Source organism: Plectropomus leopardus, chromosome 8 (assembly GCF_008729295.1).
Source record: "Plectropomus leopardus isolate mb chromosome 8, YSFRI_Pleo_2.0, whole genome shotgun sequence".
NCBI lineage: Eukaryota > Metazoa > Chordata > Actinopteri > Perciformes > Serranidae > Plectropomus > Plectropomus leopardus.
The window spans coordinates 11,598,118-11,623,649 of record NC_056470.1 but is presented as its reverse complement, the minus strand read 5'-3'; the positions used below and the strand labels follow the sequence as shown (position 1 = coordinate 11,623,649).

Sequence of the window (25,532 nt, the reverse complement as noted above, 5' to 3'; positions counted from 1 at the left end):
GCCAGAGGTGGGAGACAAAAGTCCTACCCTCCAGCTTTTTTTTATCATTTTCTTTACAATTTTCCTTTAAAAAGTTTTCTTTGAATCAGCTTGATATAAAACACCTCAGTGTTACTCACAATTAAGATAAGACACAAGAATGCAGGCAACCAGAATAATTTTTCTTATAATTTTATGTTTCCATAGAGCACACGTATGATTTTGTAGTCTCCATTCATATAAAAAGCAGGGTGAATTAATTTAAAGATTTAGATAAAGATACCAAATTGCAGGCATGTTTTGGCAGTGACGCATGTTTTTGAAGTATCTGCTCTATAAATAAAAAATTCTTCTGCAACTTTTTTTTCTAGAACAACAAAATCAAAGGCATTGCATCCAACACACTTTTTTCACACTTGTTTTCGATTTTTCAAATAATTTGTCACTATGAAATTATTTAGAAAACAAGGCTTTTTTTCTAGAGCATTTATTGATTTCTTTTTCTTTTTTTTTAGATTCAGGAGCCACTCACACAAAAAAGCTCAAAGAGCAATGTTGATGTCATTTCATTTAGTTACTGAAAGACGTTCAATAGCTGTGTCTAGTTGTGTAGCTGTAAAGAGTAACTTAAATGAAATAGTTTCATTTTAAAGATGGCAGTCTTAATGTGACTATTTCTCTAGCATGTAACATAAGATGCCAATGGGAGGAATATAATCCTCTGTTTATTCAGAAATGATCTACATTTGCCACAACTCAATGAGTTGGATAACTCTCATAGCAACAGTGGCATGGTAGCAGTTAAGTATTCTAATGGTTCACTGAAACCGCTTCACATTTACTATACGATGTGTTTATTATACAAGACAGTAAGGCAATCAGGGATACACGTTCTCCTGTTTCTCATTTTAAAGCCCAACATAAACAGTACTGCATGTAGTGAGAGAATAGTGTTTATTCATTCAGCAAATGCAGTCAAAGCTTCTGCAGCTTTGACTGTAAACATGCTAGCATGTTTTTAAATGGGTGGGATGTGTGGTCACAATATGAATTTAGAATCTCTGTTGGATATTATCCCTTCATTTTTCTCCAGTCTTTTTACATTTACTGACACTGACACGCCATAACAAGAATCTGATTTTGAAGTAAACCTTAATGGAGAGGTTTTGTGTTTGCATAAGAAGAATAACAAGAATACACATTTTTTTGGTGTAGAGCTTTAAAATTTTATACCGTGGTAATTGATATGTTGACCAAGCTATATTCAAGTTTTCAGAATTATTGCTAATAGCTCTCCAAATATAATTTTACTAAAAAGAGCAGAACAAACAACTCCTGTATTCTATTGTGTGTTGCCGCAGTTGGATCATACTACGTCAATGAAAAAAGTAAATAAAACGCCAAGGTGTCATTCATAAAATTATACCATAGCCATGAATGTTGCACTCACAAGTCCTAAGTTATTACTGGCAGCTCCTTAAAGGGGTTAGAGGGTTATATATTTTCAGATAGATATTAACAGTGAAACCTTGTTATAGAAATGCCTTTTTATATAGATGAGCTTTTTTATAGATGGATACTAGCTGCTAAAAGGAAACAAAAAATTGAGCCAAAAGACTTAAGGGTACCCTGTGGAATTCACAAGTACCCATGTGCAATAGTAGGGGAAACAAACAAGAATCAAAATACAGATAAGAATAAACTTATTTGTGTCCAGTCAACCAATTTGACTATTCTTTTAAACTTATTTAAAAAAATCTTATATTGTTTGGGGCTTCATCCAGTAATATACCCAAGTAAAATTTCCTTTGCTTTTATAAGGCTGTATAAAGTGTATTATACGCCAGACAGGGTCCAGGATCTGACCACTATCAAAAAAAAAAATCTAAAATATTCCTACATGCTGTGTCTTACATTTAAGGTCAAAACTGCATCTTTGTAATCTAAATTCTGTTATGAGCTCACAGAGAACTGTAGCATTCCATCGGCTCCATATATGTCTGTGTTTTAGGTTGTATTGAACAGCATGGGAACAGCTTGAATAAGGGCTTCTATATTCTCATTTACTGGTGCAACAAATTGAATGTAAACATGCTGGCATATAGAAGAAGCATTAGTGTGTGTGTGTGTGTGTGTGTGTGTGTGTGTGTGTGTCTGTGTGTGCGTGTGTTTTCTCATTGATATCATATTTCATACAGAGGCCACTGTGTGCCAAAGTTCAATTCACCCTGTTATAATAAACTCAACTATATATGGATATAGTAAGCAAGAGAGAGATATAGAGATAGACACCTGTATCACATACACACATAAATATGAACCTGAATAAGGGCACATTAAGAGGAAAATACAATTACATATACATTCACATACACACACATTTGTTGTTCTATACTTTTGGGGACCTTTAATCATGTAGTGCCTCCAGTTACAAGACTTTAAGAATCTCGGACCAAAATGTCTTGCAATGTGAACAGTTGTGACTCTCATGGTGTGGAAAACATTGCTGTTTTTGTCCACTTCCTCCATACTTCCCCATACCTTGTTTCCTGTTGTGTTGTCTTTGGATATGCACAGCTCCTATGCTATCCCAAACATGCTCCCACAATGCTCTTTTTCTAACTTCAACTCCGAAACCAATACTTATCCATCGAACATCTCTCTTAAGAGTTAGTTGTCAGCTAAATGTCCTCACTTTTCAAAAAGACCTTAGAAAAAGCCCTCACAAAGATAGAAGAACAAGAATGTACACACACACACACACACACACAAACACACACACACACACACACACACACACACATCGAATGGCAAGTGGTATGCAGTAAAATCAGCATACGGAAATGAGCTCTCAATTGGGACCTCACGGACCATTGCAGACCCATTTTAACACCCAAACACACACACAAACAAACACACACACACACACACGTTTTAACAAAACTAAGGGCCATTGAAAACACAAGGGACCTAATAGGTTGCCAGTTTGAGTAATATGGACCCAATTTAATTCTGTATGTGGTGACCACATAATGTGTGTTTATCGTATGTTCCTGTGTGTATCTGTGTTACTAGTGGTGACAGGCAGGTCATGATAATATTAGTATAAAGAATGTGGGTCTTAATGTCTAAGATGGATATACTGATGTACATTTGGAAATAGGAAGCACGAGAGAGAGACAAAGACTGAGCGAGACAAAGAGAGGGACAGAGACAGACAGTAGATTTTAGATTTTTTGTCTTAATTCAATTCAGAGGCTTAACTTACATGACCATATCAAACAGTATTGCCAAAGCACATTGCACAGGGTGGTTTAAACAGGGAAAAGTACAGCTTTTAAAATACAAATACTAAAACATTATAGTGCATTATTTCTTTCTCTTTTTCTCTCTCTCGTGTTATGTTTGTTTAGGTGTCTTACCTTGTCACAATGTTTTTCATCCTTTAACAATCCACCTCTGTACGACTTTGTTCACTTTAGGAGGAGACAGCAGCAGATCCTTTAGGAGGAGTCAGGAGACACTTGATTTACCTCAGTGTAGGTTTGCATGGCACAGGATCAAAACACTTACTCTACAATAGTAGAGTAATCCTATAATTCCTATACAACACTGGAATGGAAATAGTTCAATAGAAAGAAGAACTTCACTGAGATTTCTCGGGTATAATAAACCTTACATTATAGCACGACTGCCACCATGTGGACGAAAAGCAGATGAAATAATGTGGACTACTGATCTTGGACAAAGTAGAATAAAAGTTTAATCAAACTGATTTAAATTCAAGCAAATATAGATTTGAATGAATCAAACTCTGTTCAGCCATTCTGGTTATGATTCCCTGGTCATTAATTCATTCCTGCATTCAGGCAGTGCAACTCATCCTCACATTGTTATGTATTGTTATCAAAATACGACTCATTGTTTTTTCATTGATTATTCCAGAAAAAAAAAGATATTTTTCTCCCTAATTCCCTTTCCCCATTACTTTACAGAACAAATCAGGAATTTCATTTTTAAGTAACTGCATATTTTTATTGTGTTAATCAAAAACAATCTGACATGACATTTCACAAAGACCTCTGGGAGTATTACAGTGCACCACATTAACTTTGGCCTTCGACCTTTGAACTCTCACCTACAGACCGCTCTATGCACATACACACTGTTCCTTTGCCATTATATACAGAGCTCTGCTTTCCCCCCAAAACTCTCACACACATGAACCACAAGCATACAATTCTCTCTCTCACTCAATTCACTCACACAAATACACAGACACACAAGCCTCTCCTTGCGAGCTATTGTTCAGGGGTGCGTCACATGGCATGGGATACAACAGGAGTGCTGATTGGAGGGCTGTGTGAACAACAAAGACTCTAATCGGACACTGTTCGGGAGGAACTTTTTGTTTTTTGTTTTTTTTTCCATTGGCTGTAATGTCCAACAAAATGTTGAGGATGAGTCCTTTTCAGCAGAACAGGAACAATACAGATGTAAATCTACATTTATAAGAAAAATAAAAATCCACCACAACATATCAGCTTATCTTTGCACATAAATACATAGGAATAATAATAATATTCAACATTGTGCTTTCTTTCTCTCACTCTTTCTTGCCACCGCACCATTGTCAAACGCGTTAGCCACTAACATTGGTCATGCAATTCCAAAAGAGCACAAAACAACAGCTGGCTTAAAAGAGAGACTCAAGCATATTTGACATCACCACCAATGTAGATTATCTCTTACTTAAGAAAACTACAGGACTAAAAATTTTAATTTAGTGAATTAGTAATCTAAACTCAATTAGTTCTGTGGTTTAAATGCAGACAGGCAGCATCTTCATTTAACTCTTTTTTTGTTATCTTTTTGCAGTTAATTCCAGATGTGTCAAAATGCAGAGTCAGTCTTTTACAGGAGTCAGTCAGTTCAGTTCAGTTTAAAGAGTTAATTACATCTCTATAAAGAAGGTATATAAATAACAATGACAATGATTCCATACATCTAAAATCCACTCACAGACCTAATTTGTGCTACCTCCACTTAGCAGATCCTGTGTGAATTAATGAACACACAAAAAAGCCAAATCTGTGGCAGCAACACAAGTCAGATCAAATTTTCATCATAAAAAAATCATTAAGATTTCATGAATAAAACATAAATGCATGTTTTATCTTACACGGCCAGTTGCTATCATGTGGATAGACTGTAATAATGGTACCACAGTTAGGCCCCACTTCTGAAGCCTGTACACACAATGGACACTAAGGGGGGCAGGCTACACACACTATGTTAGCACAGACGACCAACAAACAAGGTTTTATTACAGATAATACACAGAGAGAGATTAGACTAAAGACAGAGAGAAGGAAGACTTTATCATACTAATTGTCCATTAGGAAGAGATGACATCATTAAGCAGCAAAAGTCAATGATATAAATGACTAACACTACGTTGAGAAGTGATTCCAACAGTGTATGAAGTCAGATGGAAGTTTTTTTGTTTTTTTTGCAGACAGTGAAATGCATTGTGGGTGGCGCAGAAGAATTCTGTGCATTTTACCGTGCTGAATGAGAAGTCGGCATCTCGCTCATCTCATTATTTGCATATATCTATTTATCACAAACAACATATGCAGAAACAGTGTAAAAGAGCAAGGAGTAGAAGTACCGCTTAGAATACAAAAAAAATCACTCATAAATATCATGCTAATATATACTGTACTGTAGCCCAAAAACATGGGTTGTCATAGAGTCCACTTCCCTCTTCCTCCTCATCGTGTTAATGCTTCCAAACCAAACCAACATGTTCATGATCTCTCCTCAATGTTAATGCAAAAAACATTAAACACAGCCTAAAATAAAAACCAATTAAAAACCTGTAAATAGTGAGTTTTAGAGTGAGGTTTTGGATCATATCAAAACTCTTCTTCTATATGCACTTCTGATGCTTATTACAACATTTGTTAAATATACCACATAACTTTTCTAGATGTAATCCAGGTCTTGTTTGCTTTGAGAGATTGACTTCTTTGTGCTCCAGCTTTGTCTGTGTACTGTAAACATCTCATCTTCCTCTCACATCATGGAATGCCAGTAGTTTTTCCACCCCTCATTCTCTAGTGGTTTGGACCAGTTAAGCCATATAATTATATCTTGCCAGATACAACTAACCGTGACTGCAAGTATTGTGGGATTTATTTTGCTGCAACATGCCTCAATGTGCCTAAGGAAACCACTAAAAAACTTATACTATATAATATAACCAGTTTTGCAACATGCTGATCTGTTCCACAGGCTGCCCCACGCTGCTGGCAACTCTACCTCTTCTGTGACTGCATTATGTAATTTGCACACAAAACCATGTGAAAAGTGAGGTTGCTGGAAATATGTGCAACAAAGCACCACAGGAAGTTGATGTGTTTTGGTAGAAATAATGTTTAAAAAAAAGTGTTTGTCTGCATGCTTGTACAATTGCACATATAGTTAAATGTGTTTCCAGTTACAGACCAGTATATTCCAGTTTCTCAATTCTCTCCCATTTTGCGCAGAACTCGAGTCCACAATTTTTCTACATTGGTATGAAATCTTCAGGTAAGAAAAGCCGTGAGTATAGGTCATCCAAAACTTTGGGGCTGTTTTTGTTATAATTGGTGTAGTCCAGTTATACTGTGGGCCACTATCCAGATATAACATGTAGCTGGCATGTAGTAGGCAAACTTTACCCAATGAAAGATGTAGTAATCCTGTGCTGTGAACCCACCTTCCATATTCAGTCAGTGGTAAAGGGACTGACAGGTAAGTGTAAGTTTATTGCCAACAGATAAAGGCGGACTCACTCCCACATACCTGCTGTACACTCGACTACGCTACTGGAACAGTGTAAAGGGATCGTGCAGAATCAATTTGGGCAGTAAGGCAGCACATGCAGGGGCTGGCCAGTGGGACGAGGACTCAGGGATTGGGGTACCATATAGTGGGGGCATCCATAGATAAATATACACAATAGAGGAGGTGCTGTGTGTGTGTGTCTGCGTGTGTTTTATGTGCGTTTGTGTATCTGTATGTGTAAACACCTCCAGGAGTTCTTGGTCTCAGACTCTAACTAACAATCTCCTCCGTTTATCTTGGATCAGTCATTCTTTTCTCCCTCCACGTCTTTATGTCGTTACTCCCCTGCACTGCGAGGCGCCCGAGGGTTTGGTTTTCCATCGTGGGTCCGGCGGTTTCTCCCCTTTCTTATCTCTTGAAGATGCTTCCACTTCTTGTTTGCTGGGCGGACAGCAGGGCCAAGAGGCGGGACGTCCTTCACTGGTGCGGGGAAGGTCTTATCCACTTGGTCAACGCCGGTGTTTTTTCGTGCCCAAACTTGCTCGCAAATCTGGTCAATGGTGCTCAGGTTAGGGTGGTCCACCAGCTGCATGAAGTCCCGGTACCAAAGCTTTTGATTGGTCATTGGGGGCCCACCTGCGCTGCGGGGGTCTAATCGGACAGGGGCGTCAGAGGGTAGATTGGAGACTGAAGAGGATGTTGAAGGTACAACTTCCAAGGTGATGCCTAGTAAGGTTTGGGTGAAGCCATGTTCCATGGCATGGCATTGATAGAGGCCGATATCTCTCTTCAGGACTCGGCGGATCAAAAGGCCTCTATCTGTCTGGAGGATGCGGTCATCTAGACGCACCTTAAAAACAAAAAACAAAAAAAAAAGTGTGTATAGCACCAATGTCAGTGATGAAATATTCCCTATAAATAGATTTTGCATTTGTATGAAATGGGTTCTGAGATTGTCAAGTAAAGTTCCACATACATTTGTAAAATATGATTTGGACTCTGATTTAAGAAATAGCTAAGAGAATGGAAATTATGTTGTGGATCTAACAGAGGCTCTACACAGCACTGCACAAATTACAGTGAATGCATATCTATAGGGTAAAGCCCATGTTTTACTAACTGCAAAAGAATCTTGTGTTTAAAACCTGATCCGTCAAGGTTGACAGCTTTGCACCCAGTAAACTTGTATTGTGTAAGTGAAATGCTCTTTAATCTGATTTGACTTAAGCAGTAGTAATCATCACCAAGAACTCAGAAAAAGGCAAAAAGTATCTTCAGTACCATCTTCAGTCCAATGTTAAGGGGCAATGTCCTAATAACGTCTTTTAAGAGAAACTAAATGTAATGTGGGAAAAATAATTTAATCTGGATAAAATGTACATTTTCATTACTATTAGAGAACTAAGGGTCCTTTTGGACAATGTACAGTTTTTAGAAGCCCTCTCACCTCTTCCCTTGGATTTTGTGGATGTTTCTGGAAGGTCCAGGTGACTCTAGCCTGAAGGGATTTAGGAATACACTCCAGGAAAGTGCTGCTTCCCTCAACTCCATAAAGCTTCCTCTCTGCAACGCGATGCTTATGGTGGTCTGCAGGGGGCAGCAGAGACAAGGACATTATGGGGTGTACTGTAACAAAAGACATCAACTCACTAATAACAAGGACCAGGCAGGAGTAAAAATAACTGGACAACAACAGACAGGAAGACAGGATGATATGGGACAGAAACAAATTGAGCTGATAATGCAATAAGAAACCAACGCTTGAAACAGTTTTCCTGATATATAAAGCGTCAACTGTAAACATAGTTGCTTGGTCTTTTTCAGTCCTGTGAACAAATATATTTATTCATTGGCATCACAAGAGAAATTGCTCTTAGCTCAACAAAGGTGTTAATGGTATTAGTTCTTAGCACAATAAACATGTTAATGCAATAGAGTCTTAGTCAACACTGATTAATGAAAGCCTCTGTTGGCTGATGATAGTAAAGTTCACTCAGTCACACGTTATGGCAGCATCCCTTAGAACATTGCTGGACATTTGTCAGTATTTGAGGGGGTTGATTTGAAAATTTGGTCACATGATTGATGTGTGACACCAAACAAGGACTCTTCTGGTCCTAGCAGTGTTAAGTCATGCATGTTGCCAATATGAGTGATGAGGTTTAATAACGACAAAGAAGTGATGTCTATGACAGAGATCTTAAGCATAAGCGGTAGTAGTAGTAGTAGTAGCTAGTAGTAGAGTACATGTGCTCAAATTTCTACAAAACATACACAAAAACATGCAACATCAAGACTAAGATGGGATCAGAAAGAGATCAGTTTTGTCTCTAGCCAGTAGCACTACACAAATTATCAGGGAAACAATAGTGTGTGAACTTCTAAACTGACCCCTGCTCAGCACTTTGGGGTAATGCCACTCTCATCAGAGACGATTACTTTGACCTTTATTAGTTTTACAGAACCTGACTTGCATGCCACATGATGTAATCGTATTACTTTGGAGCTCCAAAAGTTTGAGCAATTACCCTGATTCAGTTATGTGGCAGAAAGACAGATAGCAGCAGAATGCTGGTATTGTGGTCTGACAGAACGGAGGTCACCGGGGGTGAAGGGTGGAAGGATTTGGAATTTTTTGGCACATGTACAGTGAGATGTTTGATCCTGGTCTGACTCACAGAAACTGTTGGTGTTTGAATGAGTCTTTGTTCTGATTTATTGAATATACCTTTTGCAGCATTAATTCCTCCAAATAGTCACAGCTATCTGAGCGTCCATGTTTTAATTTTAACAACCAAACAAAACTATACTTTTTGAATAATACCTCCAGAGCACAGGGTGTTGGGGTCCCCGTTCCGTACATCTTGGCGACGAAAGCGTCTGTAAAATGTTGTTGATAAGAGTTCATTATAATACATGATTAGGAATTTAAAAATATCAGTTATACTTGAAAGCACAACAGTTTTCATTGTGTTCCTCCTGCCAGTGTAATAACTGATCATCTGGTGTGTGTCATTAGTGTTTGTGTCACAGACCTTTTGGTGTTTGGCAGGTAGCGAGTACAGGATGTTCCATCCCAGGCACAGTATGGGTCTCTGGCCAAGCAGCACTCAGCACAGGCCTTCCCATACACACTGCAGCGGTGAAGGGGAACCTGGGCAATGCCTGTGTCTGAGCCCAGATACAGCTGTTGCTGTGAGGAAACAAAGTTGTAGGACACACTTAAAAAGAGAGCTCCAGGACTTTAAAAGGAGTGATAACATCTCCTTGTGACATTGCATTGGTGACAGTTATAAATCCAAAGCGCCCACACAAGATCTGGTTTGAGATTTGTGCTAGCTATTTCCTGAGGGACTACAAGTTTTCCTTGATAGACTCTTATTTACCTGTGCCTCCCTGCCTTAAGCTGTCATATATTATGCATGTTTAAAAAATTTTGCTGCATGATTTGTTGACCCTTGTTGTGGTTGCTTCCTGCTCAATTAGTACTTTGCAGTTGGGTATGTCTCCAAATGTATGAGACTGGCTCACTTTCTCAGAGTGTAAAACAAGCCTAAGTGAAGCTGCTTGAACAAATCTTATGGGTCTTCCTCCATCCATTTAGGATTTTGGGTAGATCGAAGCACATCATCAATGGCTCCTGGCTTAAATCTAATATTGCTTGTTTCTAAGTCCCACATTTCACTCTTGTGAAGTTCTTTTTCATGCTTTCCCAACTTTCTACACATTGGCCCAGATGGACTGCTCTTGCACACGTAGAAAACTTGTCTTGCCTCTACAACCACTACAACCAGTGCTGGCTGAGCCTGAACTGCTTTCTGGGGTCCTACCCTAACAGGGAGCGTAAATGTTACTTTTTTTCTGTCAGTGATTTTAAGTATAACAGAAACATACCCGTTTTGAGGAGATCTGCATGTCAATAATAGATGAGGCATCCTGAGGAGTAAAGGAGATATAGCAAACAAATTATAAAGTTACTTATCAAATAAACAGATATCATTAAACGCAGACATGTTAAGATGAACAAATTACCATGTTTTCTGCCTCAAAATAGATTTAGTGCATGAGTGCTTATATCAACAAAAATTTAGCTTTATCATAGTTTTCTTACTTTGAAGACCTCCAGCTCTTCCAGTAGAAGTTCCTCCATGTTGTTCCAGCTCTCCTTGGGGACATTTATCACCTTTAGTACTGTTCCTTTGTCTGAAATAAGAAATGCAGTCCATCAAGTGACTTTTAAAACATCATGTCATTATTTTCATGTGTAAATATAAAGGTAGGAGTTAGAACTGATAACAAGTCATTCACCTGTGCCGATAAACATGACGTCATACTGTCCATCTGCAGCGTTGACTCTGTCCACGGCAATCTGTGTGAAACTGTAGTCCACGTTAGTTCTGACAAAGATGGGCCGTCGGCTCATAGGGTACACTGGGTTGTACATCAGAGGGTGGTGGCGTGCAAACTGGATAACATCATCTGGGAAACCCTTTGTGGACTCAAAACTGCCAAATGTCTTGCTGGGACACTAATGGAGAGCCATGGAGAAAATGTCAATTAATATCCTAGCAGAAGAAACAAACAAATGAGATACAGAACCAAAAGTTGCAATGACTCTTGCCTGAATTTAGAAATTTCATTCATAGTTATTTTGCAGGTGCACTTTTGATTCCTCCACAATTCATTGAGCTTCAATGAGGATGCAAAATGGTGCAAGTACACTAAGTAAACATTTTTAAATACTGATTTAAATCACCATATATGAAACCACTGCAATTGCAAAATCTTGTCCTGGGACTGTATAAGCATGCACGTTTCTGATTTATAATAGGATTTAACCTACCCACTAATTTAAAGTGTTTCCATAATCCAGCCAATCCACTTCTACTGTAAGGGATTTGTTTTAGCTCTGCAGAACAGGACAAACTGCGTGTACTCTGTGCCATATTTGTACTCAAATGTTCCATAATGACTCATGCTATACTTGCTGAGGAAATTTGTTTGCTCTGCATGTTAACTGGTATAAAATGTCAGACTTGACAAAGCCACATCCAGCAGGCCACAGTGAGGTGATTATGGGTCACAGGGACGTGAGAGATTTTCTGCAGGTCAGAGTCCAGCCTCCCACTCTAATTAAAATTCCTGTCTTAGACTTTCATTCCAAATACAAAATTCAAATATATATATGTTCATACTTTTCTATGTCTAGGAGATCAAACTTGCTCATGAAGTGAAAAACGTGGTTTTGGCATTTTAAACTCTGAATCTGCTTTCTGTGCAGTTTTGCATAATTGTTTTGTAAGCGCAATCGTTTTCTTTTAATTTGATTCGTTCCGCTAATTTTATAACCCAGTGAGGTGATGGTGGCGTGAGAGAGGGTTTACTGTAGGCCAAATACAATTACTATTCTGCAGTCATACAATGGGGATTGTTCTGCTGTGGCAGTAACAGCTGAAGCTCTGCATAACAAATCCTGCTGACGCTACTCTTGTGTGCTTAGTAGAACGTAAGAGCCCTAATAAGCACATATTGATTGGGAGGACTGTGGAAAGCTTTTGGATGAAATTAGGTCTGATACTGCAAGTCTAGGAAGTGCCTTTTATCACAAAGATGATTTCATGTGATTAATGTAGGCATATTGATACAAGTTTGTATTTCAGTGCCCCAAATGGAAATATTAGAAAGCAGGTAGCAAAAATTCCTAAATCTATTCACACATAAGACTCACATATAAGTACTGCAGCAACACCATGATGTTAAAGTATTCCATTACAAGTAAAGTTCTTGCATTTATCATTTGATCTAGGTAACGATTTCACATTTAGTGGTTTACTTACGAATGGCTCCATTCAGACAATAACTATGTGAAACTATAGCTGCCATGAAAATGTAATACACTATGAGTGTTGAATGTATGTGTTGAGTGTTGTAAATAAGTCAAACTGACTATATTTCCCTCTAAAATGTAGTAGCATAAAATGGAAATAACCAGTAAAGTACGAGTACCTCAGAGCTTCAGCAACTGCACTTTTCACAAAGTTTGGAAACTCTCAACACTACTCTATGGGTGAGTCTTCACAGTTATTGACATACCATTCCTGGGCGTGGATAGGGGACTTTTCCCTGGAAGGGGACCCACTGGTAGTTTGGCCCCTCTTTGTGAGCGAAGGGCCCCAGGAAGGCCCTCCGGATGTCATTCATGGAGTAGAGACACACAGCTGAGCCTTTAAATACACTGCTGCTGGGGGACAGGGGGAGCTGGGTTAGACACATCAGAACACACACACTTAAACACACACACACACACACATACAAACACATACACACATATAATGAATGGACTCTGACCTGGAAGTGGAGAAGACAGTGTAGACCAGAGGGTTCTTTCTGTCTCTCGTTTGCAGCAGGAACACATCGCCTGAGGACGGACACACACACACACTCAGGTCAGGTGGTGGTAGTCCAGGGGTCAAAGGTTGAAAGAAAGATAAGCAAAGCCCTACAGCCTTGTCTGCTTTAAAGTGGGGTTTCAGTAATAACTCAGTCATGACATGGAACAAAATCCACCAGCCTGCAGCTTCCAGCGTCAGTTTTTAAAGTTTATTTTTTCCATTTAGTTTGATTTAAACATCTTTTTAACAATTCAGGTTGGTGTCTGCAACAAACAAGTTGCATTTGTCCTTGCTGATAAAGAATAAAATATGTGGTGTTTTCAACAGGGAGGTCCTTTCTAAAGATTTGGCCTAAAGTATGGTCAGAAAGGTCTTGGTAAAGAGATAAGCGACTCATTATTCATTTGAAGGAATGTGATTGACAGATCTAGCCTAAGATAGGGTTAGGATTTGGACAAATTCTTCCACTTAGCTCACCTTTCACTCTGTCAAGAGATAATCACAAAGTCAGATCATAATATGGCCCACAGATATGGTCAGAGATCAATCCAAAACATCTTGAGAGAGGCTGCAGCTGCTGTGCAAACCACATGACTGCAGGTTTGGTGTGTTCTCTTTGTGAGACTCGACACTGACATGTGTTGTTTATAATAAAAGAACGCATCATTTTTGACTAAAGCAATGGTTTCTCAAAGTCATGGCATTTGAAGAGGGATGTTTTTTGATTTTACTTGATTTTTTATTTTACATACATTACCAGTGCCAAAAAAACATGAATAAATGGATCCCTCATTTGAGATAGAGGTAGAAAAACACAACTTCTTATGGCTAATTTGTAAATGGAGTGGTGCAGAAATGTGTCCTAAAACCTGTAAATACATTAGCATTTTGTAACTGGTTCCCTTGCCTTGAAGTCAAAGGTTTTTTTAATGGGTTTTTGGTTAGTTGCCTAAAATAAGGTCTGTGGTAAATATTGTCACAGTCTGCTGTGCCCTTATTCTTTCAGACTTTTGGGAAGACTGGACTAAGTGTCTGTTTAAGACTCATTTAAGTTGCCTTCATTAGTTTGTCTGTCTTTGTTTTTACTTGGTCTTTTACTTTGTTTTTACTGTGTTTTCCCCTTCCTGTGTTCCTTTGCTGTCTTTCCCTCATTTACCCATCTACATACCTGCCCTGCATCAGCCTCGTTAGTCCCTCCCTGCTCCTCAGTTTCTTCCAGCCAATCAGCTTACTGCCACATCAGCGTAGTTTGTATATAAGTTCTGGTTTTCAGTTTAGTCTTCGTTGGATCCTTGATTTGGTCGTGTAATGTTCAGTTGCTTTTTCCTTGAAATAAATAGTTATCTTTTTGAGTTCCTGTTATCTGCCTGAGCCTGTCATCTTCTGCATTTGGTTCCACCTGCTCTGCATCTTATGACAAACATTAAGAGACTTCAATGTTTTGTTCTACGACATAAAATATATCAGAAAATGCCTCATCCATACATTTTGAAGCATTTGAATGCCTTAAAAAGGCAGGTGCTATCAAGTGGCTACATGAAACAGTAGCTTTTTACTTCTGCTGTTTGTTTCAAAAATCATAAAAGTAGTTTTTATTTGTTAAGATTATCTTGCTGAACAAAGCATGCAAGTATCAAACTTTAGCCAGAGTTTATTTTCTGCAATAATCCAAAATTCAATGTGAAAATCCCATTGGCTTTTTGACAAGGGAACTAGGGCAAAGCTAACTTCTGTGTTGGCCTAAAATTACGTCATCCCTGCCAGCTCATCAGTTTTAAGCTAGTTAATAATATATGCTAACTTCCACTTCCTCCCAATTTTTTTAATTGTATGAAGTCATATAGGTTGCATAACGGTTAAAGCAGTTTTATCTCTCCATTGTGAATATTTATGAGAAAATGGCTCAGTTGAACTGGCACCAGATGTTTGTGGAACAATCAGAGTAGAGTGTAATTATGCCTTCTTTATCATGAAATATTTCCTCTGCCCACAACCCATGCTTTAGAAATGTAGCCTTGCTTCTGGATCCTGTCTAGTCAATCACATTGTTGCTTTTTGTCATACGAAGACTCACCAGAGACAAGGCTGCAACTCAGTCTGAACCCACAGCAAAAACACTGGCTTCGGATCAGGCCAGAATCTATTACCAATTAATCTCTCACTCATGCTTTCTCCAAGTCTGCAGGAATGTGGGTCTGAATGGTAATCTACAATTGGGGTCAGAAATTTTGGTTAATTTATTATGCTTTCCTTGACTTTCTCTCCCTTTGCACCCACAGACATGCTTCTGAGTTTAAGAAAAAAAAAAGTGAGGTTGGAAAACCAGCCAAAACTTTAACTGTTTGTTTTGCTTTTTCTAACTTCTGAAAAATAGGACAGGAAATAGAAACCTAGACCAGTTTAACCACTGTGTTGTTGGATTTGTGAATTCACACAACAGTGGGACATCTGTTGTGGCCAGAGGTCTGTTAACCTACCTCCACATGGTGATGTCAAAACTGTGCTTTCTCCAAGCTCAAAAAGACACACATGATGACTTTTACTTGAGTATTTTGCAGGGCCTTCACTTAAAACTACATAAAACATAAACATAAACATGGTTTATTTGCTAAACCATGTTTTTTTTCCAACATTATTTTAATGAGTTTATAAGGTACAGATTCTTCCTGTGTGCACAGTGAACTTACGCAGCTCGTCAAAGTACGTGTCGCTGCCGTCGGCCCCTGGCACTGAGCAGATTAGACGGGTCTTGAGGAATGTCGTCCACTTGTTCACCAGACTTCGCTGACCGCCCATGTCATTCTGATTCAAGGAAAAAATGTAAAGTGTCAGGACATTACACTCAAAAGTGTGAGAGAAGAGAGCAATGTTTTAAATTGGGCACCAGACCCCAGTCACCCACTTTAATTAAATGCTGGACTTGAGTATTAAAGCAATCGCTCACCCTGCACAGCTGTCCTATGCGGGAGTAGGTGGACTTTCCCAGACCCTGGGCCTCAACCGCCGTCTCACGAAAGAAGAAAAACACCTTGTCGTCATCAGGGTTTTCACTTTCTGGGACCCAAAAGGAACCAACAAACTTTGGTTCTGGTAGACAAAAACGAAGAGGAAACATGTGAGTTTCTCAAACAAGTTGTAAGTTCTCAACATAACTTTGTCTGCACTGAAACATAAACACACAAACAGACCATTAAGCCAGCGGGAGTCATGCTGTTCAGTACGGATGGAGGGGCGTTTTCCCAGGCTTCTGAAGATAGTAAAGTCCCGTCCCATTAAGTCTGTGGCCACGCCTGCATATAGCTCATCACCTAGGAGACAAAATTATTCAGTAATAATAGAATAGTTCAAAAAGGAACACAACAAATATATGGTTCAAATGGATTTAAGTAAAAATGTATAGTGAATGGATAGTCAGCTCATATTAATGTGCATAGGTTTAGTTACCGACGAGTACAGATGCAGCATTATGGCGTGGATCATACGGACTCTTCCCTTTCCCGTCCTCCACCTTCGAGGGGTCAATCCTGAACACATGGTCCTCATGGAGAGAAAGGAAAGAGATCAATTATTTTAAAGTGTGATCACCAAAGCATACATTGTTTTTCTTTTGTCAAAATCATAGAATAAATTTTGGGTTGACTTTTCAGGAGACTTTGGCATTGCAAGGGACTTGAAACAAATTTGAACTTGAGAGAAGCATGATGGATTAATCTGCCCTCTTAGCCATAATTTACCTTTTCTACAGTGTCAGTATCAGACTCCAGCTTGCTTGAGTCAGTTTTGCTATGCTAAGCTTTCCAAGTGTGAACAACTGCAGGATATCAGATGTCAACATTCATCTCTTTATAGACATAAATCTTGTGTTTTGAGGTTCTTTCCTGCAGTTTGTTAGGATTATGTTCTCACTTGTAATGAAAAGGTTGGCAGAAGACTTGGGCTCACATTTTCAGGCATCTGAACACAGTTTGTGTGTATGTCTGTTAAAGTTTGAGTGAGGACAAATACAGAAGGTAGTTGCATTCTCAGGTTATTTACTGCATAATATCCTTTTTTTATACTAAATTTTATGATGCTCTCAAACAAGGAAAAATGAAGTTTGTAATCCTGTAGTTAAGTAGTGTGTGTGTGTGTGTGTGTGTGTGTGTGTGTGTGTTTATGTTGATTTTTCTGTGTGTTGTCCCTACCTCCATCCTGTGTCCCACCTCCACAAAGGCACAGGTCGGGTGGAAGGCCCCAGTTCCACAGGCGTACAAGTGGGTGCGGTTATAGTGGTGCACGATCTTCACATAGTTCACACAGTCGGACTGAGAGACACACAAAGAAACCCAATTTCAATTTAGCTATAAATTGCAATTCAAAAGCTAGTCTTTTGGTAAAAAAAAAAAAAAAAACTCTTCATGGATTTGGATCTTTTTTTTCCTTCATGCATGATGTAAATGCTGTTTCGGGGCATTTCAGACCTGCAGTAATAAAATTTGAATAAGGAAATATTTAATCTTTCTATTTACATTCATTCGCCTAAAATGGTCACATCTATGGTCTATGGTCCGAAAAATATTGGTAGAAAGATTTAGGTCACTATAACATAAGAAATCCCCCAAAAAATACCATGGACCTGATCTCAGTTAGCTGTGGCCCAGTTTTAAAGCATAAATACAAGTTGACTTGACAACACAAGAGGAAAACACTATAAATCTAAGACCGACTATACAGCTTGGACTCTCTCTCTTTCTTTTGGTTTAGTGATGTACATTCCTCACATAGCTCCTATCTCCCTGTATGCCTATGACAACACTGTCACAACAGTGTGTTGGAGGTGGAGCTGGGGACTCGACAGACTTTGTGTCCCCGCTGTACACACACATGCCTACAATGTGTTTCTGCAAAAGATAAAACGATCTTATGGACATCCATGTTTGTGCACACAACATTAAGATGTACAATAAGCACCAGAAACTGTGATTCAGTCGACATATAACAACTTACACAGTACAAGAAAGACAGTTTTTGCCTCACAGTGGGTGTGAAACACTGAGCATAAGATTGTCTTAGCTATCATGTACTGTTTTCATGCCAAACAGATGGAACAAGAAGACAACCCAAAGGGAAATACTTCCTGCTTAATGAAATAAGTTGCTTGTAAACTGCATTCTAGTATTGTGGTTTATGTAGGCTACTGAACTAAACCAATCCAATTATGAACATATCCATCCAAATTTTCATACATCTATGATTTCACGTGTTTATTGATAAATATCTCAGATGCCTGATCTCAGGAATTCATCTCAGCTTGGTTATTAGTCAGCAACAGGACATATCCGAAGCATAAGATAAAGTGGGCACTGTAGGACCACAGTTCAGGCTTGAGGGTTATGTTAGTTTTCAACCCCTGAGGTGTGCACTATGCTTGGATTGGACATATGCTGGCATATTTTAAACATTCACACTAGTAAATCTCAGTTAAGTGAATCAACAGCTGAACCACAATGGGCAAAATACAATAAATAAATAAATAAATTAGACCTTTCTTTTAAAGCAATTTTGGCAAAAAGTTAGATAATAAGCCTATAAAAGCAGTTAGCTTCCACCAGGAGTTGCTTAGCTTGGCTTTGTTAGGCTATGAAACCCATAGCAAAATCCACCATGTGTCATTTTTACAGTTCAGTATTTGTATGGAATAAACAAAAGAGATATAACATGTTAGACTATGAGCTTCAGGGTTGCTGGTGGGCAGATTTTGTTCCCTACAAAAGTAGCTCGGCTTACTGTTTCCGACTGCTTCCAGTCTTTATCCTGAGCCAATCAGCTGGTGGCAGTAGCATTAGGTATGCAGTAGTGAGAGCGGTATGAATCTTCCGATCTATTGCTTGACAAAAAAACAAAGCGTATATCCAAAAAATGTAAGACCATCTCTTAGATAACAACATACTTGCTTAAAATTTGTGTTTTCATCTTTTTTTATCAGCAAGCTGATGGCAAACAAAGGTAAGAAATTTAACAAAAAATTATCTCACTTTTAACAACAGGCCACTTTTCCTACCATTTTTATTTCTTTTTCTCCTTTATCCCTCTTCACATCATTGATTTTAGTATCTTTATCCCTTTCTGTCTGTTCCTCTCTCTTCTGATGTAGACAGCAGGTTATTGACCCGCTGCCACATCTGTCCATCTCAGAGTCAGGTTACAGTCAGCTGGCTCTCAGGAGACAGCTGGAGAAAAGATTTACTGTACACTTATAGACTGGATGGTAAGCATTTACCACGCTTTGAAGTGACTGACCTGCTTTTTAACTACCCCTTAAGTGCAGAGAACATGAATGATTATTGTGATTACCACCATGATTACCAGTGGCCAATTGGCCCCCGGGCTCTGTAATATATCATGAACTAATATGATGCCTTCAAATGTCTGAATTATCATTACAAAACCAGTCAGTTTCCTATGAAACTACTCTTATAGGCCCAAATAAGATCTTGCTGTCTTTATAAACTACTGTAAACACACACAGACACACACACACGCACGTACGCACGCACGCACGCACGCACGCACGCATGCACACATGCACACACACACACACACACACACACACACACACACACAAACACACACTGGCTCTCACATCTGAATCCCTCCCTTTCTCTCCGTCTATTTTTCCCCAGACGGGCTACTGTAACATCTGTCTGTCGATCAAGTTACAGCCACTGTTGGACCCCAGGGGGCTACTGGAGAAGAGGTTTATCAAAACATAGCTGACCGTTAATGAACAATCATCCTGCCTACAAAGTCTGCAGATTTATCCATATTTCATTTGTTAATCTTTGTTATTATTTTGACTTCACTCCAAGAACATTTGTGCCTAAATGACCTTGTACTTTACATTCTCTGGATCTGGTATTAATCTCCCTGATGATAGCAAAAATGTCTTGGCTTCTCTGGATCTTTTCTTAATAATTCCATTTTTATATTTTATATCACTTTATGGTTTGATGCATAGGATTTGTTGTCATTGGTGCATTTCTGTGAACTTTGTGTTTAATGGCTAGTTGCAAACCAAATTTCCTTCAAAATCAAGACTGAATTATGAATGGATGAATGGAGGTCTATGGTATATTTTTCTTTCTTTCTTTTTTTGTTTCTCAATCTCTTGGTTATCTACATCTCTACTCTTTCCTTTAATCAAATGTCTTTCTTTATCTAACAGTTCTGTCTTTCACTCTCACCCGAGGGTGACAGACAGACGGAATCGTGGCTCATTAGACCTCGCACACACACACACACACACACACACGCACACACACACGCACACACACAAACAACCCTCAGTGGTTTAGAACAAAGACCTTCTTTTCTGCCTTTGAAAACCACTAGGGGGTTAGAGTTGGAGTTGTTAGTGTGTGATTGCATACATGCTTCCGTGTGTGTGTGTGCGTCTGTGTGTGTGTGTGTGTGTGTGTTTGTGTTTGTGCGCACATGTGAAGGTGTTAAACCAATTGACAGGCCGATTAAGCTGTTGACAAACACAGGAGACCTCTGTTTCCCTTGAAAGAAAGGGGTACTTACACTTCACTTTTTCCCTCATCCTCAGGCTTACACACATGTTTACACAATAAATGAACACACTCACCAGCTTCCACACACCTACGTTCCCCCGATAAAGCATCTTTTTGTTACTATTCCCATGTGTGTAGCTGAAGAAAAACCTCCTCTTCAATGACACTCTCATTGCATCTTAAGCTTTTAGTGCGTGTGTGTGTGCGTGTCTGTGTGTGTGTGCGTCAGAGGGCAGAGAAAGGTGAGGGAGTCAGCGGACCGGTAGTTTGACAAAGTCATTCTTTGATGTGACAAAAGACGAAGAGGAAAAGAAAAGGTAAGAATAGTGAAGCCACTTAAAAGACCCTGAAAAGTTCAGAGAGGAAGGAGGAGAACAAGGGAGGTAAATTATGCCCGCCATCACATTTCGTTGGTGTGTGTTTTTGTGTGTGTGTGTGTGTGTGTGAGTGGGTGGGTGTGGGTTTTAAAGGGTTGACTGGACAACCTTTGACCTACCACTGACTCATTAGTTGAAACAGTGAGCAAAACGCCGGCTGTGACCTCACTGCGGCCTCAGCTTTAAGTCTTCTGCATTCACGTCTTGTAGAGCTGTATTGTCCTCAGCGGACATCTTTTTCTTCTTTTCTCCCTTTATCCTCTCTATTCTAGAAATGATTAACCCAATCTATTATTTATTATTCAGCTATCATCTGCAACTTCTGCCCAGCACCATCTGACTCACATTAATTAGGTTTTATTTGAGGATAATATAATGAGATATAAAGTCCAAAGGAAAAGTACTATTTACTTAATATTGCAATCCTTTATTTATGATCCTAAAACAAAGTAATTGGATGTCTAAGGCATTTTTTCTGCCAAACTTGCGTCAAGTTTTAAGTGTCAAAATAAATGTCATTACTTATAGGGTGGGTGTATGTTATTTGTCATAATCTTATTTGACCAAAAGTTGCTTATATTGAAGAACAGCCTCCCTCATTTTTTTTCAAATTTATCTGGTGCCGACATTTTTTCAACCTCTCTGGATGCACATTCTCAGCTATTTCTATAGCCTCATTATAAAAGTTTAGACAGAAAAAGTGCTACTGTTTATCTTTCTCTGCTTTGGTTGTGTCTGAGAGCAAAGAGTCCCAGTGGTCCAGCAAACTTTAATAAAGTTAATGGCTGAGAGCCTTTGACTGAACACACAAAACGATGCCGCACAGTAGACAGCCATTAGACACACAGAAGACGCACAGTGTAATATCCCAGCAATGCCTTTGATTGCTTCTTCTGAACAGACAATAGAGCAGCACTGGCATTTGTCTGACATATTCCTCTAACAGACTAATTTATGGATTCTGACCTTCTACAGACTGTACAGCTATAATATCACTAAGGAACCTATCAAAGCATAGTGGTATTATATTTTTTTGATTCCTTAGATTGAAGCGCTCAATTGTTTGAGTACGTGTGTGTAAAGTGAATCTAACAGTGATGATCTACACTGATCTAATCAGTAATTCTACACAAAAGTCAAATAATTAAGCTTGGTGTTTTTCAGGAACATGCTGCTTCACATTTACACATTTGATGGCCACCAAGCTCCTTCATTTAGTGGTTAAGGGTTGAGAACATGGGTCTAGGAGACTTCTTCTCTATAAGTGAGAAAGTTTGTTTGTTATTTGGCTACAATAGTCAAGTCAGAAATATCTTGGACACTATTAAGAAGATCGCACTGACATTTTGTACAGCAGTCTTTGTTTGCAGAGGTAAAAATCCTCAAGACTCTGTGATCCCTCACTTTTCTGCCACCATGAGCAGGAAATTTTTGGGTTTCAGGGAAATGTCTGTTGGATGCAATTACCATAAAATTTAGTATGAATGTCCTCCTGAGGATGAATTGTTTGGCAACCACCATCATCAGGTCAAAAATTTAAAATCGTCAAACACTGATTTATGAATGACACTATTACATTAAATTGCTCTGAAAGTGGACTTTTTAGTGAATGGTGAACTGACATTTATAAACACTTATTTTATGGCACCCGAGTATTTACGACACCAGGCATGCCGACACGGCACAGCTCAATAGCGGTAGACAGTTCAGCTATCTGTAGACTATTGCTGAAGCCTGTGCATATGGATATTGTAAGGAATTTTAAGAACAAATCAGTAAGTTGCAGTTTTCAGCAGAAAAAAAAAAATCACTTTTTTATGCAAATTGTGCCCGTTGGGTCTGAAAGTCAGTCACTTTGGTGACAAATCTGAAACAATACATTAAGTTGAAGCTTGGGAAATATGCAAGTAAATGATGATTACAAGATTTCTTTTTCTGTTAAAAAAATGGAAGAAATGAACAAAAAGTAGGTAATTTTTTTAGATTTAGTTCAAAATCAAACTGTATGAACTAACTCATTTTTATGTCTATATACCTTAAGCTCGCTTTTGTGAAGTTTGAATGTACATAACTCTGATGACTGGACTTGCAAACCTGATATACATTATATTCCCATCAGCCACAGCTGCATTTAACACTAATTAGCAGCTATTGACATGCTTGCACACTAAGCTATATAACACATGCATGTTAGCATTGTAATTTTGAGCATGTTAGCATTTTAAGTCCTGTTTTCAAGATAGGCAACAATCATCTGCATACCATAAGAGAAACCAATACTGACTGCTGCAGAGGGCAGGACACAAAGTAAGCACTGGTGTCAAATGCTTTGGACTCCCATCCATCCATGTATCCCTTGTTGAGCAATTCCTGCTTTGCAACTGAGCGTAAAAATGTAAAGCTGCTTAGACATATGAACATTGGTGACAGGGTCATTTTGCACAGGACTTGACAAGAAAAAAGACAATTTATGTGTCAAGAAGGGTTTTAGTTAATTTAAGCAATTTCAACAAATTACCAGTGCAGGTGTTTCTTAGGCAAGTTTCAAGCCTTTAAGCATTCATTGTTGCTCAACCTAAACATTAACCTCTTTTTCCACAATGTCCCAGTCTTTCAATGGTATTTAACCAGTGATCTTCTCGTAACTGTTGCTAACATGACAGCATAAACACAATCCATCACGTTTGTAGGTTTTAAATATGGCTCCAGCTCTACAGACAGAGTGCTGAGTCAGACTGAGTGTCTGGGTGAACTGTCAACTGTTTACTGCCACTGTCTGACTGTGTTTATGTGCATGTGTCTGTGTTTTTGTTAGTGTGTCTGTGTGCATGTTAGGTGGCTTTTCTGTGGTCTATGGGTGTGTGTGAGTGATGGAGTGTTTATTACTTGTCTTTATGTGGGCTACTTGTTAAGTCCTCCAAATGTCGTGTGTGTATGTTAAGCTACTGTGACAGTGTGTAACTAATCTGCTCAAAAACTCATTTTTGAGATAGCTGGCATTGTAGATAATTTATTCAAATTTATGTTATACAAAAGAATGTAACCTGTATATCAGAAAATGCTGCAAACCTTTTCTACTCTCAAAGGAACTGTTTGACATGTTGCTTTTCTGCTAAGATAAGAAGAATGAAACCAAACTCATGATTTTCCATTAGATGTGAAACTACAGCCAATAGATGCTTAGCTTAACATAGCATAGCACAATTTAAAGACTGGAAACAGGGGAAACTTATAGTCTGGCTCTGAAGAAAAAAGGGTTAAAATGAAAAACTATGGTTTTAAAGGGGTGTGCAATGACTTCTTGTCATCACCATGAGGTTACCAAGGGATCAGCTGTGGAAAATCCTTGGGCTCTTATGCTTAAATCTGTATAAAATTTGTTTTTAAACAGTAGATTGTGGACATTAAAGTCTAAAACAATTGGCAGCACATGTAGTGAGTAACTGAATATAGTGAGTACCACAAAATAGTTCTAAGACAAAAAAGTAAGAGTAAACTCACAAAAGTTCACGCTATCCCCCGCAATATTGACCCGGTCAAGCAGAAGTTAGCCTGATTTCAGCTGAAGCACAGTCCACATCTCAGATGATGTGAAACACATCATTCATTCATTACTGCAGTGTTCAGATCCCTCACTGGCTTCCCACTTCCGAATCTTGTTCGATGGAGTACCAAAGTAGAAGCAACCAACCCCAGATTAAATCTCTGTGGTGTTTACTAAGGCATCATCCCTGTGTCATGAAGACAACTCTAAAAGAGACTAATATTGTGATATTAAGTTATCACAGTGTAGTGTAATTCCATTAATGAGTACATCGAAATAATGATCAAAGTGAGGGGGGTCGCAAACAACATGAGAAACTTTTGGTTCCCAGAGAGCAACTAATATGAGATACAGAGAGAGCACGGGAAGAGGGGAGGACTGAGAGAGAGAGGGAAGTAGGAGAGAAGAGATCCAGTGGGGGAGAGAGATGTTGGCCTGCTCACACAGAGAAACACACTTCTCTGTAATTAGGGTCAACGGTGTGAGGTCAGTTCAGTTCTCAGTGTGTGGGTGAGTGTTCACAAAGATACTAAAAGTCAAAAGGAAAAAGAAGGGAGTGAGTGTTTAACAAAGAATAGAAATAACATTTTAAGGCCAGAAAGGCAGGGATAACAACTGACTAGGGGAAAAGTCCTTTCAATGCAACATTTGTCTTCAAAATCCCCCCAATTTTTCTTTTATTTTCTTATCTTATTTCTCCCTCCACCCTCCCCTTCACTTCTTCCTCTGGAGCAATTTTACTAATTCTCTCCACAACTCCCTGTCTCCTCTGTGACTCTATTTTTCAAACACACATACGCACAGAAACCTGAACACACACACACACACGCGCGCACAGACACACAGACAGACT

The 25,532-nt window shown here is 38.9% G+C and overlaps 1 protein-coding gene across 1 annotated transcript in view; it reads right to left on the bottom strand.

The window, feature by feature from the left end:
• Window positions 1–3,992: 3,992 nt before the first annotated feature.
• Window positions 3,993–25,532, bottom strand: part of sema3b (sema domain, immunoglobulin domain (Ig), short basic domain, secreted, (semaphorin) 3B) — a 37,306-nt gene continuing 15,766 nt past the window's right edge. The window contains exons 5-18 of the mRNA XM_042491326.1: window positions 17,390–17,509; window positions 16,650–16,743; window positions 16,394–16,513; window positions 16,150–16,292; window positions 15,893–16,007; window positions 13,162–13,231; window positions 12,907–13,051; window positions 11,122–11,341; window positions 10,925–11,016; window positions 10,708–10,749; window positions 9,849–10,006; window positions 9,638–9,693; window positions 8,261–8,400; window positions 3,993–7,663 (exon numbers count right to left, since the gene is read on the bottom strand). Of these exons, the coding sequence (XP_042347260.1) occupies window positions 7,151–7,663; window positions 8,261–8,400; window positions 9,638–9,693; window positions 9,849–10,006; window positions 10,708–10,749; window positions 10,925–11,016; window positions 11,122–11,341; window positions 12,907–13,051; window positions 13,162–13,231; window positions 15,893–16,007; window positions 16,150–16,292; window positions 16,394–16,513; window positions 16,650–16,743; window positions 17,390–17,509 (2,028 nt within the window). The 3' untranslated portion in view covers window positions 3,993–7,150. The remainder of the gene's footprint in view (window positions 7,664–8,260; window positions 8,401–9,637; window positions 9,694–9,848; window positions 10,007–10,707; window positions 10,750–10,924; window positions 11,017–11,121; window positions 11,342–12,906; window positions 13,052–13,161; window positions 13,232–15,892; window positions 16,008–16,149; window positions 16,293–16,393; window positions 16,514–16,649; window positions 16,744–17,389; window positions 17,510–25,532) is intronic.